This window comes from Hoplias malabaricus, chromosome 17 (genome assembly GCF_029633855.1).
Source record: "Hoplias malabaricus isolate fHopMal1 chromosome 17, fHopMal1.hap1, whole genome shotgun sequence".
NCBI classification, from domain to species: domain Eukaryota; kingdom Metazoa; phylum Chordata; class Actinopteri; order Characiformes; family Erythrinidae; genus Hoplias; species Hoplias malabaricus.
The window spans coordinates 14,148,606-14,162,856 of record NC_089816.1 but is presented as its reverse complement, the minus strand read 5'-3'; the positions used below and the strand labels follow the sequence as shown (position 1 = coordinate 14,162,856).

Here is a 14,251-nt window from a genome sequence, read left to right as displayed (position 1 = left end):
GCTAGCATTGCAGTGAGTGACAGGTGAGAGAAGGCCATCTTGTCACTCAAAGTAAAACTAAACCTGCTCCCATGAGACCAGGCCATGGCTGGTTATAGTTTAGAGTTTAAGGATATTCAAAAAGCAGTCTGTCCAATGTGAAACATACATGCTAGTTTTGCAGTATGTAGAGCCTTCATGTATGGGCAATTGGCCAAAGGGGTAAATAAGATTAGAACAGAGAGTTGAGAACGCAATACACAAGGCTCAGAAACTGGATTGAAAATGAACAGTTTACAGTGTTCAGCATGCTTCCTCTATTACAGTACTACTGCAGTGCAGCTGACAAGCAGTGGTGAGGGGAAGATACGAGCATGTTTGTGTGTGTGTGTGTGTGTGTGTGTGTGTTTGTTGGGGCGCTGGAACTCGAGCTGCCACAAGACCGGAAATTGCTGGGGGTGCTAGCAAATCCTCAGCAGGGCAGGCTGTCACTGGAGGATGATGGGGATTGAAACCCTTCACACAGGATTAACACACAGACCAAGTATAGCCTCAACCTGCTGTGGGGTTGTTTTCACGGCCTCCAGGTCATTGTGGACTGTGGGGGCAATGGCTCCATGAGCAAAACTGCTCAGAATTATACCACAAGCTATCTATCATTACACTGAGAAGTCAGTGACATTCAAGCCACAAATGGCTGAAAAATTACTACACTGAAAGTGCTTAAATGTTATCATGTTCTTCAACCATGCAAATGCAGACCAACAAAATAGTCAACATCACAAAAGCAAAATTCAAAACTGTCACCTTTGACAGATTCCACTGGAATTCCACAGGTATTTCTCTCACTCCTTTTTCTGTAAGGAGACCATTCACCGCTATGGGTTCAAAAGAAGCTGTAGCTGCCACAGAAGCAGAGTGAAAAAGGAAATAGGCAGCAAAGAATTTGCTGGTGTTCTCAGAACAAGGAACTAACAGCCCCCAAAAGTAGGAAATGAATAGAAAGCTATAATGAAGGTAAAACTTGAACTTAATGTTTATTTAAACTGGAAATCTGACTCTGGTTTAGTGTTGGTTGTATTAATGTTAGTCTGTTTGAGGTCTGTCTGAGGTTTGATCATTTTATAGTTGATTCAAATTTTTTAAGCTGATTTATCTGCATTGCTCTTGATAAATCAACACGTTAACACTTCACATTATGCCCAGTGTCACTGTCATAAACAACCACTAGTTTGAATACTGTAATCAAATTGGCGTTTTCCTTCCTTTGCTTTTACCACTCATACACTGGAATAATCTATGGCTCCAGCAGATGCCAGAGGCAGGTTACAGAGTCGGGTTACAGCTCTCTTCCTGCGGAGGCTGATCCACAGATCTCCATACAGGAAGTGGAGGGGGAACATATCAGCCTCCTTTGCCCAGCTCTGAAACACCAGCTGCTCCACACTGCCACAAGGCTGTCCAGAAACCTTGACCCCAAAAGAGGATACGCTCGTGCCAGACCTGAAGGAGAATGTTTTTTTTCTGCTGTGTTCTCCCAGTTAAAAATCAATCTAGGAATGGAATGAGTGAAAGTGTTCTGTTTGCTCGGGTGATTCCTGGTCTATGAGTGACTCCCAGAATGTTACTGAAAAACAACTTTGATGAATGTAAAAGAAAACAGAAATATGCATCAGTAGGTTTGAATAGACAAAATAGCAATTTATTAATAACTTATCATCTCTTTACATTCGTAGGATTGAAGTGAGGAGCTGTGAAAAGTAGCCCCTCTTCCTTCAGAACAGGCCTTCGCTTTGAGGGAACACATGTCCCCTTAAAAACCATTTCAATCACTCTTCTGACAAATAAATTGCATTTCACATAATTTCCCTGAAGAGGAGAGGCATGTAAATGTCTCCTGCCATGTCAACATTTCAGAAACCTTATACAGTTGCACTAAAACAAGGGTCAATCATCCACCGTCCCCGCATTAAACAAAAACAAATAGTTATCAAGGCGTCCTGGTTCTAGGTTGAAACATGAGCATGCATCCGTGTTTACGCCAACTTGGTTTTAAGGTATGCCTTGAACACAAACAGATACAAGTTTTTAAACAATACTTTCTGAATGTGCCACTTGTTATATCTCGATCCTATGGAGAACTGATAGCTGGTGACAGATAAGCTTAAGTGGTGGGGTGGGGGTGGGGGATTGCTCTGAGAGGTTAATGCACAACATTACTCCTATGTACAGAAGACCTAAGGCAAGAGAACAAGGTGGCTTTCTGAGTGTGGAAGGGTGCATAAAAAAGGCTGATAAAGGCTGAATTCATCAATTAAGCAAATGAAAACAAGAAGAAATATATTATACATATACATATTTATGTTCTCACCAAACCTATTGAATTTTTGGCATTTAACTCATAGATAATATTGATCAGTATTCTGTTTGTTTACATAGATGAAAAAAGAAGGAAAAAAGATTCAGTACCCGCTCTTTTTGCGACAGGTATACTGCGGCTAGGGCAAGGCTTACCAAAGTCTTTAATATACACATGTATAAACGTTTCAAAAATGACTCCACGCAAATAAACTGGAGTACACTATACTGTGCCATCATCAACGAGGGTGTTTTTTTAATATCCCCAAAACAGGCAAGTCTTCACTGAAGACATGGAGAGCACACCCAAAAAATGTGAAGGTGCAAGTGCTAGAAAAAACAAAACAAACAGAGTATACAACTGTCCACTTCCAAACAAGTCTCTTTGGCACGCCAGCCGTATTGTGTGTGACGTTCCACGTTGAATGTTCAGTCAGTTTTGACAGTCTTCACATGCTTGGATACGAAGATATAAAAACAGAAACTACCTTAGAGAGTCTCAGAGAAATACAGAGCTGTAGTGTCTGCTCTCTGTCTCTTTGTCCCAGAATTACAGCAGCTGCCTATCCGCCTCGGCCAAAACCACATGTCGCGTCAGAGGCTACTCACGTCAGCTGTCGTCTCCAGCCAACTGTGTCAAAAAACATCAGGAACCCTCTGACAGGTGACGAAAAAAGAGAAACCCATGTTTCAATATTTGAACACCTTTTTGAGCCAGGAGGGGTGCACCAGAAGCAGAGGAGGGCCACTCTCACGTGGACTCGAGTGGGTCGAGCTGGAAGACGTTGTGGTTGGTGGGTGTGGTAAAATAGAGTGGCTGCGAAGGGGACGATGAGGCACGGTTATCACAGGGGCTTTGCAGGCCCAAAGTGCGCTCAAAGTCCAGGAGCTGACCCATGAAGTTAAAGTTGGGTGAGATGTTGGACTTTTTCATCTTCACAATGTCGTAGGCATCATTCATGGACAGGTTGAGCTTCTGCATGAGGTAGGCCACTGTCACCGTGACAGAACGGCTGATGCCGGCCAGACAGTGGACCAGAACGCCACACTTCTGTCCTCTGGCTTCATCTGGAAAGAAAGGAAGGAGAGAGCTGATTCATTTCTGTCCTCCAGATGCATACACACATACACAATAGACAAACTAAATCCTCATTACTCCTCAAACAAGAAACACTACCCAAGAAGTCACAAACTTGGCTTCCCTCTGAATAATACAATCTGCAAACTTTGCGTGGCTGAAGCGATGTACTCTTATAAATGTGTAATACTACATTAGCCATGCTGCCGGGAGAGAAGCTGTGTGTCAGAATTCATTAGACTCTCTGCTCTAACACAAAACCCCCTCATTCAGCGAACTCTCCGGTGCATGACAGCAGGCAGGGCAAAAACAAATCTTCCATTTTCTTTGTGGAATCTGACATGGAAATGGGCTATTATGGCCTATCAAATGATCCTTCCGCTCACCAGGTTACTTGACAATGGCACCATTTGGGCGTGTAAATGTAGAAGTCATGGGGGCACCCTGTCATGGCTAGCAGGATGTCAACATTCCCCTGTAAATGGGCCCCATTGTGTGGAGAAACATTGCTCTGTCCTACATTACTTTCAATGCCGCTTCCTTCCTGTTGAGCTCAAATTACGCTCCCCCTCCCTCTTCTCCTGTTTCATCATAAGCCTTTGTACCACAATTACACAAGGCTCAGCTTAACTCTTCTGCAAACATGAAGGAACAGCGACAGCCACTCAAACTGGCTGGTTAGAATTTAACCAGAGTTGCTTTTCTTTGCTCATTGTGGACTGGGTTACTAGAGCACCCTAGAGTCAAAGCTGACCATTCGTGTTCTTACGGCAACACAGACCGTGTCTAATCTGAGTTTTATAAGCATACATCCTGGTTACAGCGGCTCATTACAAGCACAGAAACTGTATGCAGTGTTTAATATTAACACAATAACAGGACACAGCACAAATGCAGGCCATAGTAACATCCGTTAGCAGATGTTATCGTTTGCCTGTGTCTGATGCTTACCAATGAAGCTGATGGCCTCTGGGAAAAACTGCGAGAGATTCTGACTCCAGTGATCAGAAATGGGGATCTGCTTGTACTTAAATTCTCCAGCGTTCTCGAACAGATTGGGAAGATTTGGGGTAACGTTGAGGATGTACTTGATGCCAAATTCTTCCAGGATATCCAAGTTTGTTGAATCCTTAGCACAGCCCAGATAGAGGTGTGGCAGGATCTCCACGGGAAAAGACGGCTGAGGGTTGGAGAGGGGGCTTCCGTCCGAGTCTGTGGCGCTGCTCGGGTCGCGATCAATGTCAGATTCAATGTCTGAGGAGTCTGAACTGATCCGCAGGCCTCCGAGGCCCAGGACCTGAGCTGTGGGTGAGCTGCTGCTGGACGAGCCGTCGAGGTTCGTCTCACAGAGAGCAGGGTACTCTGCTTGGAATTTGCTGAAGCCGCCTGTAAAACATGAATAAAAAACATTGAGTGCATATTTTAGAGACAGTTCAAAAGCAAGCACATACCCTTGTAAAAGTCAGGTCTAACATTGGAGGTTTTCTCAATCACTAAGGCATGACAAAGGTATGTACACAACCCACTGGCAATCGCTATGGGTTTAAATAGAAAAATGAAAGCCTTTTTCAGCCAACTTGGCTATATTTATGAGGTAAATGTGTCAACAAGAATGTAACAAAATTTTTATTAAAAACATAAGTTTAATTTAAACTTTTACCATTAGATTTATATTTGAAATCACAGCAGAATATTTAAAATTGACCTAATTTAGTTTTACAGAACCACTGTAGCTATATGTTTTACAAAGAGCGTTGGATCTGATCATAGGTCTGCTGTTCCAACACAAAATTTGAGTGTGTAACAGAGGATTTAGAAGAGCAATACAGGACTAAACCTATTCTTTAAGCCAAAAAAACATAACTTTCAAGGTTGAAGTGTCTTGAAAAATGATAATATATTATCTTATTATATACAGTTATTTTTACAGTCTCCATCACCGAGGGTAATGCTCTCTCACTGAGGTAACGTTTACTAAAATGAGAAGAATACAGAGGCAGGTTTTAGCAGTAAGCTAATGTCTTTACCATAGAACAGATTTTATCAGAAGGCTAATGAAGGGCATTGCATCATTATGAACATTTCAGTGCCGCTTTATCGAGAACATAAAACTTTAGGCTATTATAAAGCTAACTGAAAGGTTTTAAAGTGGCTCTTCAACGCGGGGTTGAAGAAGCGCCGTCCAGTCTTTCAGTGTAATGCTTGTAGCACTAGAGCTAATGTTCAACCGTCATTTTTTTATATATGAAAAACAACATTTATTATTGTTATGGTTATTTTGTATTATCATTAGCCTACAGTCCGTAACACGGGCTCCTGAGAAGAACACCCTGAACACACTAAGCTAATTCCTGCCGTGTACAGAAGTCTGGGACATAATGTTACCTTCGAGGTAGAAAGCCCGGCAGCCCTCGTCCTTCATTCTCCGGAGCAGTAAGCCGAGTACCGAGCCTCCGTCGACGTTCTCGTTCCAGTCACGGCTGTACTCGTCGTACAGGACCACGGTGTCTGTCTTGCACCTGCGCGCGAACCTCTCTCGGTCCTCGCCGCTGGAGAGCAGCGCCTTAACGGGAAGGTTGCCTTTCTTCAGGCGCCGCAGCATGAGGCTGGGGATCGCCACGTTGATGGCCGTCTCGACGTGCGATGAGTCGTAGAGCTCGCGCGCTCGGCAGTCCATCACGAGCAAGCCGTCGCGCCGCGTCTCGAGCTGCTCCCTCAGCCACTCCGCGCTCTTACTGATCGCCATCGCCGAGTCAAGATGCACGGGCCTCACCTTATCGAGCATCGGGGAACTACAAAAAGCGAAGAAGGTCGAAGCGTTGCGTCCTTTCCGTAGACCTCAAAAGGTAGCTGGACGGAAGCGTTCGCGGACGCGTGAGGCCCCGTGCATTAAAAGAGTAAACACGCGGAAGGGTCCTTTAAAAACGGACGACGGTCCTCGCTGCTGCTCTTCTCCCGCTTCCCGTGCCTTTCTGCCGTTAGTTAGTTGCGCGCGCGCACTCCATTCATGCTATTGCGCCCGAGAATGAATGCGTGCGCGTGCGTTTATCAATGGCTTGAGCCACAGCCAGTGAGTGGAATCCACAGCGGCTGACGTTGCCGTTCCACTGTTATATAACTGCCGGAGTCTCGAGCTCGGCGTCCAAGAGGAGAGAAAGCACGGCAATGAAAACCCGGTTGTTGATGTTGTTGTTGTCGTATCGTGGCGTTCGTTCTCCGTTCGGATAAGGGCCCGGTCCACGGTCTGCAATTCGAATACGACTATAGAGCGCGAGCTCAGTGCGGTCAATGCGCGTTCTCGACAGCGGCGCAGAGTGGTGAATGGATCTGAGCGCGCGAGGGGCGTTTCGTTTCAATGGCCGCATTCTAAGCTCGCCGACCAATTGGAGGGCTCCGAGCGCTGGTCGCCCCGGCAACGGGGCCGGATGGAACAGGCCGCGTCTATGAATTGTTAATGAGTTTGTCATTCACAAAAACGGAAAGGAATTTCCGCTCCGGATCCTAACGGCTACAAACAAACAGAGGAGACACACACACACACACACAGAGTGAGAGAGAGAGAGAGAGAGAGAGAGAAAGAGAGAGAGAGAGAGAGATCAGAACAAAACAGAATGATTGTTTATGGCGAAAACAAAAAGGCATGCTGAGAAAGTGTGTAAGACTATATAATTACATGGACGCATAAATAAATAATTCTGAGAGCATGTCATAGAGAAATATAAATGTTTAAATACTATGCATGTCATCTATAACAAATAAACAAAACGTCAGAGTGTGAGCCTCCTATAGACCACCAAAGATTGACAAACTACATTACTCATCACTACAAAACTAATTTTCAGAGTCAAGTTTAACATTAAGATTACATTTTGATTCAAGGGTAAGTTAAACCATTAATTGTTTTTTATTTTTATTTATTTATTTATTTTGTCTTAGCTAAAGTCTGTGTTAGCATCTAAAAGTGTTAACCTAATAAATAAATACTGAGTATGTAACAGTATGTGTCAGTTGAATAAATGCATAAACAAATGAGATCAATTAGTTGAGTCCACCATAGGCTTTAACTGTTAGCAAAAAGTCTGAAGAAACAGGTTTAGGATTAGGTATAGATAGAGTTGGGTTTAATGTGGCCATCTGCAAAAGAAAAAAAAACGTTCTGTTTTTAAAGGTGCGCTAGTCAATTTTGTTTTTGTGGCATTTTTCTAACAGTTTTTCTCAGATCCAGAAAGCATTTGTGCTGACCCAGTTACTAAAACATCTTTTGTTTTCAATTGGTTATTATTTCTAGGCATAAAATGAGACAAATCTCCTGCTGCACCTTTAAAACATGTGGAGTTTCAGGGTTTGTTTGAAGCTCTGGTAGCAGGGGATCAGATGATGGCTCTCCATGAAGCTGTATCATGTGTGAACTTTTAGTCCAATAAACATATTAAAGGAACAATCAGTGCATTTTAACACTCAGAAGCCCTTCAGTACTAGCCCTTCTCAAATGTTTAAGATATAGTTCCTTTGTTTCTTTTCATCAACACAACCAGCTAATGGTGATTTGTAAAGGAACGTAAACCAAGGGGACCACCTCAAATTAAATGCAAAAATGAGCCCAACAGTTCAAGCCACAGCCATTAACAACATCTACATTCAAAACCCTGTACTAGTGGTGCTTTATTATGGGTTTCTTAAGATACAGCATGTGTAAGTTTATACAGTATGTTTATACTGTGATTGTTATTATCATTAAAAACCAAAGCTGGTCAGTCAGTCAGTCTCTTGCTGAACCTGGCAGGTAAGTCATGGACCTGTGCTCTACCTGTTTTAGCTCAACCAGTTCCAGTCCAGATTAAAGTTCCAGTCTGAAACCCTGCAGTGCTCTGCTGTTTGCAATATCTAAAGTTTTGTCATATTGATGAAAAATGAAAAGTACAAGCAGGGGTAGCTGCCACGTTCTCAGACACGCTGTCTCCAGCAGCAGTCAATTGCCCTTAATAGTCCATTTAGACCTGCCATTCATATGCAGAGTGACCACACAGGCAAAATGATGCAGTGCTTTTAACATACAATGCTTAGCGGGAGCGCTGTAACAGTCATTATCCTGTAGCTTTTAGGAAAACGCTTCTCTAGGAACTCTGCAGTTCTCCTGCTTTTTTATCTTCCGTTCAGCCTTCACCCTACTTCTTTTTCTTTCTCTTCACACCTGAGGGTCAAGAGTGTGGGTGGGGCCTTGTCTGAAACAAAATCTCATTCTCAGCACCATCATTTTGGCCCTTCTTCTTCAACTAGACACGTTACACTAAAAGACTACACTAAATGTGCTGTATTTATATTAGTTTAATGTAATGTATATTAGTCTGCATGGTGACTGGATGTTGCCTTGGCAGGGAATTCTAAAGCGCAAGATTATTGATGTAGGAACAGGTTCCATAAGTCAATATAGGAGCACTGTCAGTGTTTAAAGCTGAAAACCTGATCCGGAAACAGGGGTGGACTTCCTCAGTGCCTTGAAAGGAGAAGTTAACAGCCACTCAAGCGACAGTGCTTTTCCATCATGGCTGTGTATTGTCTGTCAGTATTACTTACACTGCTGCTGTATTTCTACTGTAGTCTTCCTGGCGGCTGTTCTGTGACCCCACCCTCTCTCTAGTCACGCAAGTGCCAACAAGTGATACTCACATCTACAGTTAAAGTTTAGCAGGCCTGAATGCTAAGGGTTGTGCAGGTCACACCGGGAGTCAGCAAACTGATAACAACTCACCTCTTCCTGCTATTATCACAACAGCGCTGATGTGATCTGGTGCGTCAAAGCAAGGCCCTGCACACCACCGCTGAGTGAGGCAACAACACGGTCACCTGCTTTTCCAAGCGTGCAGTTACCCCAGGCGGAACCGTATATTTAGTTAGAAGTGAAAAGATGTAATAGATGAAAAGATTAAGAAGTTTTATTTTTTGATCACCCTGCTATCAAAGAATCCTGTCTCTTTTTAATTGGCCCCTGACTGACTATGTCACAATGGTTTCAATTTGCTGATCCTTTTCTTCTCCAAAAGTACCTTTGGTTATCTTGGCCAAAGAGTTTTTGTTTCCTTCATCCGTCCACACCACTCATTAAACAGAAATAGCTGAAGGGTTACCTAGCTGTTGTTTTGCAACAACATTGACTTTAGAGATGTGGCGATGGGTGAAGTTTTCTTCAGATGACTCTTCCATTCAGGATCATGTTTGTGCAAGTAAAGGTTAAGAATGGTGCAATCACATCTGACTTGGCCAAACCTTTCCGCAGGACCTTTGCAGGCATGTGGGGGTTTTGCTTTGAGATTGCCATTGTTAGCTTATTAAAAAAAAAAAAAAAAAAAAAACATCTGTCGTTGTGGGGAAGAGTTGTGTGGCTGTTTGGGAAGTAACGAAATCATGAAGCATTGAAAAACTTCCTTAGCTGGAAGCCTCCTACTCCTGGGCAGGCTGCTTCCCTGAGGGCTCCTGGGTGGAGCTGCTGCCCTGAGACAATGACGGCTCCACTTCAATCACACGGATCCTGCCCTGTTGTTCTCTGTGCTCCGGGGACGGGTGGCCCTCTAAACCTGCAGGGGTCGAAGGTCACTCACAGTGTCTTATACTTCACCAGTGGGAGGCTTTCTCTTCCTGCCTGCCTCCTGAGGGACAGGGGAAGTTCCTGTTTGCTGGATATTTACTTCACCTCCCAGTGCCGGCTGCCCATTGTGCAGCTTTGCATGCTTGTTTCTGTAGGGAGCTCTGCTGATGTCCTGTCCTTTGTTGATAATACGGGTACACAGAGTTCCGAGATGCAGGCCTGGAGGTAATGAACGTTTTTCTAAGAGGTTTTCAACACATGCTGTTTTAAACCAGCACATGCAAAACTGTGCACAAGCCTTAGGTAGCCTTAGGAAACCTTTAAAAACTGTTCAAAACCATATATAACACTTTAACATAGACCCATTGCTGACACAAGTGTTCAGTTTTACACACTCCAAAGAATAGCAGTGCCAAATGAATGCAATGCTCTGAAGCAGCTGCACATGAGCAGTTGACCCTGCCTAATACCTAGTTGTGGCCCTATGGGGTACAAAGCCCTCAAGCATTTGGTAGTTGAACACTGGAATTGTATTTTCTGAAGAGACAGAGCACCATCCAGTACATTTGGGGTGAGTTAGAGTGGTGCTTTTGATCCAGAGCTAATTGTTTAACAAACTACAAGATCTTACTAAAGTCTGTGGGGTTGAACGCAATCAAATCCTCATAGACATGTCCCAGCATTGAGGTTTCCTAAAATAGGAGAGGCTGTTACTGCAGCACTCCATAGTAATACACTTTATGACAAGGAAGTGTTGGAGAAACAGAAATGTTTAACTATCTAGTGTATATTGTCTTGCTGTGATTTGGGTTGAATTGCTGGGTGGAGATGTGCTTTATAATCATATCTGACACTTGACAACCTTGTAAGTTTTGAAAAGCTTCACCCTGCCTCAGTGTCTACCTGCCTGTCAGCCTGTCTGCCTGTGTGGCTGCAGTGACACTGTGTGCATTCCTGGTTAAAGAGGAGCCTGGAGCCAGAGGGAGGTATGTATCCTGCTCTCGTGGTTAATTGTGCTCTGGGTTGTGGGCTGGACTCAGCTCGGCGCTGCAGGGACATGCTCCAAATTGCACATTTGCAGCTTTGACCAAAACAGGAAGAGAAGCCCTCAGGGCCTCTGGGACAGCAGCCACACAAGAAGGCGCCTCGACCGGAAGGGCTACAAACAGGAAATACTGTTAGAGACACGGCCGGACACTGGACACAGGCTGGACGCATGGGCCATGTTGATACACAATGTTCAGCTGAAGCAGTGAATGTTTATAAATGGCTTCCGTTTTCCGCTCCTGTTAAGCAGTTTACTCGAAGCTCAGAGTCTGGAGTTTAATGAATGGTATAAGAATGAATTAGCATTTGATATTTAGTCGCATAGAAAAAGTGATGCATTGAATTTGCTTGATTCATATCTTTGGCTTCAACACCATTTTCCTCTTCAGTTTATTTACTTGGGGCAATAACCGTGTTGATAATCTAAAGCAGAAAATATACACGATGTCCAATGAAGCATTCATACCGGCAGTGACAGCCCAAGATGCTGTCAAGCTGAGCTTTAGCACTCTGGTTTTACAGATGCAAAGTGCCACAGTGCAGCATTGCAATGAAAGCACATACAGCCCTGCTGGATACCTATTGGTATTCACCATGTCCTTGCATTCTTAATTTGCAAAAATGTAAAATGTAACTCTGTTACTTTTAGGATGGCCAAATGCCCAGCTTTAGGATGGGCAGTCTGTTTTTTCAGTTCCCAATCCTCTCTCTGGCACAACAACTGGATGGATGCTTTATAGCCCTCTTTTCTGGAGCAAATGAGTTAAATGTTTCACATTGGATTTATTTTATATTTTGTTAGGAACAGTGGTGCGTTATAGGCTATTCTTGCTTCCCTACTGGCTACTGCAGAAGCTCCACCCTCACAATATCTTTTCAGTGAGGAGTGCAGCATGAAGAAATGACAGGAATCATCCTGAGGAAGACTGAATCGAGGCAGAGCTGCAAACCTGCAGATCCCCAACAAACTTGTTTCCAGGATAATGTGCTTCTTTTTTTGGTGTGATGTCTTCCTTTTTGGATTGGCGACTCAAAAGTGTCCGTAGGTGTGAGTGTGTGAGTGAATGTGTGTGTGTGTGTCTGTGTTGCCCTGTGAAGGACTGGCGCCCCCTCCAGGGAGTGTTCCCGCCTTGCGCCCAGTGATTCCAGGTAGGCTCTGGACCCACCGCGACCCTGAACTGGATAAGCGGTTACAGATAATGAATGAATGAATGAATGAATGTCTTCCTTTTCAGGATTATGGACATAGTCCACCCTAGTCACTATGCCAACTCCAGCCATTTGCTTCACCAGCATAGTTTTTGGACGTCTGTCACCAGAAATCACCAGCTCCCACCGAAAATGAATTAAGTTTCTCTTCTTTGTGACAGTACATCTCTTCTGAAGTTAACACAATGACTGTCTCGGGGAAGGGTGGGAAAAATACAAATAATAGCTGTAACACAGCAAAAAAATACAGCAAATGGCTTCAAAAATATAATTCCAGATGCTGGAAAATGAAGGATCTGTGTTTAATGGTCATTCTGACCAGAAACTAAATAAATGCAGTGTAGTCAATGACTTTCTCACGGTACTGTACTATACTTGATTCATGTGAAAATGTAAACATTTGAATGACACACAGTGTTCTTCATTACATTCACAGTATTTCTTCAAATGTGGCCTCCCCCTCTTTAAAACATAGTAGACAGCCATTTTTCAAGCATCAGTCCAAGCCTGGTTAGCATAATTGGAATGAGTATGAAGGACCGAATATAACACATTATCATTTCATGGGGTGTGTCTGGAGTAAAACACAAAAGCCCATTGTAGTGGTGTTTAAGGACACCTTGTCCTCCGTTGTTTCCATAACAACAAGCAGCTTTAGCCTCTTTTTTAGACTCATTCTCGGGAATGCCCCCGGAAACAATGCCCATTACACTTTCTATGAGACATAACAGTGCTGGCCCAGTGCTCCCGCTGGCCCTGTGCCTCTCTCCTTCTCCTGACCATTTCAGCACATTCCTGACCGATGATTCCGGATGCCACTGGCTGTTGAGAAAGAAGAGCACTCCGGAAGCCGTCTCTACTTCAACAGCTGTTTTCCTCGCCTCCCTAACAGAAGTCCTCCAGATCCTGAAATATGGCAGGAATTTGTAAACAAGGGCTGGCCGGCTGGGGGCCCCCGGGGTATCCTGGGTAATAACTGTGTGATGGTAAGCATATGTGTGGTGATAGTGGGGGGGGGGGGGGGGTTAATTAAAGGAGGAGAGGATGAGGGTTATTATTTGTTTGCTGGGGGACTGTGGCGCCCCTGGCATGTAATCACAGCTTCCGGTGGGCTGAGGTGGGACAACGCCACATAAAGAGCTCCACGTCCTGTCAGGCTCCTCTGTGTACTCCCACAGTTCTGATTCGAGGCACAAATGTGGGGGACGAGTCTTTGAGCTCAGTTTAACCGATTTTCGACGCAGAACAGTTCTACACAGCTCCTTCTACTTGATGGAGAGGCCTAGCAGCACCACTGCCCCATGGCATGATCAGAAATCCATGGATCAAAGCACAGTTCTAACATAATTTTCATTAATATGTTTCTGCATGAATTCAATATGTGCAGTATTGGGTATGAAATTGATTCATTATCTATTGTGCTGCATGAAGGTAGAGCTGGGCATTGGGGCATTGGGGCGTGGGGGAGGTGTAATCCTTGGCTAATAGCTATCAAAGACTCACTTTTTACCTGGTACCTGGTCCTATTTCCTCTACCGCAGCTCCCCCACTGAAATGTAGCTAGTGATGTCGCAAAACACCATCTCCAACAGGAACGGTGGCCTTTGGAAACAACAACAACAGTGGCGGTAAGCTTAAGCATTGTTTACACAGCGTGTATTCACATTTTGTTTATGTTTGTTTTGGGACTGAACACAGCTCAGACAGTTCAGACAGATCAGTAGGTTTTTCATTCCTTGAAAGTTTTTCACTGAACCTCTTCAAAAGAACACAGCTGCCATTGTGAGTCAAATAAAAACAAATGTGACCTCTACTGTAACCTGGAGATAGATATTACACACACATAGTTTGTGCAGGTTATCTGCATTTCTTCAGTATTGGCATGTCTCTCTGGCCAATCAGCGCTCTGCTTTAGTCCCTTATCAGGTCGCTTGGAGCCATGAGTGAGCAGGGACTAAAAAATGCCAATACCATGCAGAGGAAAAGTGGCATTTGAT

The 14,251-nt window shown here is 44.1% G+C and overlaps 1 protein-coding gene across 1 annotated transcript; it reads right to left on the bottom strand.

Moving 5' to 3' along the window:
* Positions 1 to 1,662: 1,662 nt before the first annotated feature.
* dusp6 (dual specificity phosphatase 6) lies at positions 1,663 to 6,718 on the bottom strand. Its single transcript, XM_066648967.1, has 3 exons — positions 5,801 to 6,718; positions 4,367 to 4,801; positions 1,663 to 3,405 (listed from the first exon to the last, which is right to left on the bottom strand). The coding sequence occupies exons 1-3, from the start codon at positions 6,198 to 6,200 to the stop codon at positions 3,089 to 3,091; spliced, it is 1,152 nt and encodes a 383-aa protein (XP_066505064.1). The 5' UTR covers positions 6,201 to 6,718; the 3' UTR covers positions 1,663 to 3,088.
* Positions 6,719 to 14,251: the final 7,533 nt, after the last annotated feature.

Coding starts and splice junctions, on each gene's coding strand:
- dusp6 (XM_066648967.1), bottom strand. CDS start 6,200: ATGCTCGATAAGGTGAGGCCCGTGCATCTTGACTCGGCGATGGCGATC. Junction 4,802..5,800: donor CCGGGCTTTCTACCTCGAAG/GTAACATTATGT, acceptor CATGTTTTACAG/GCGGCTTCAGCAAATTCCAA. Junction 3,406..4,366: donor AGAGGCCATCAGCTTCATTG/GTAAGCATCAGA, acceptor CTTTCTTTCCAG/ATGAAGCCAGAGGACAGAAG.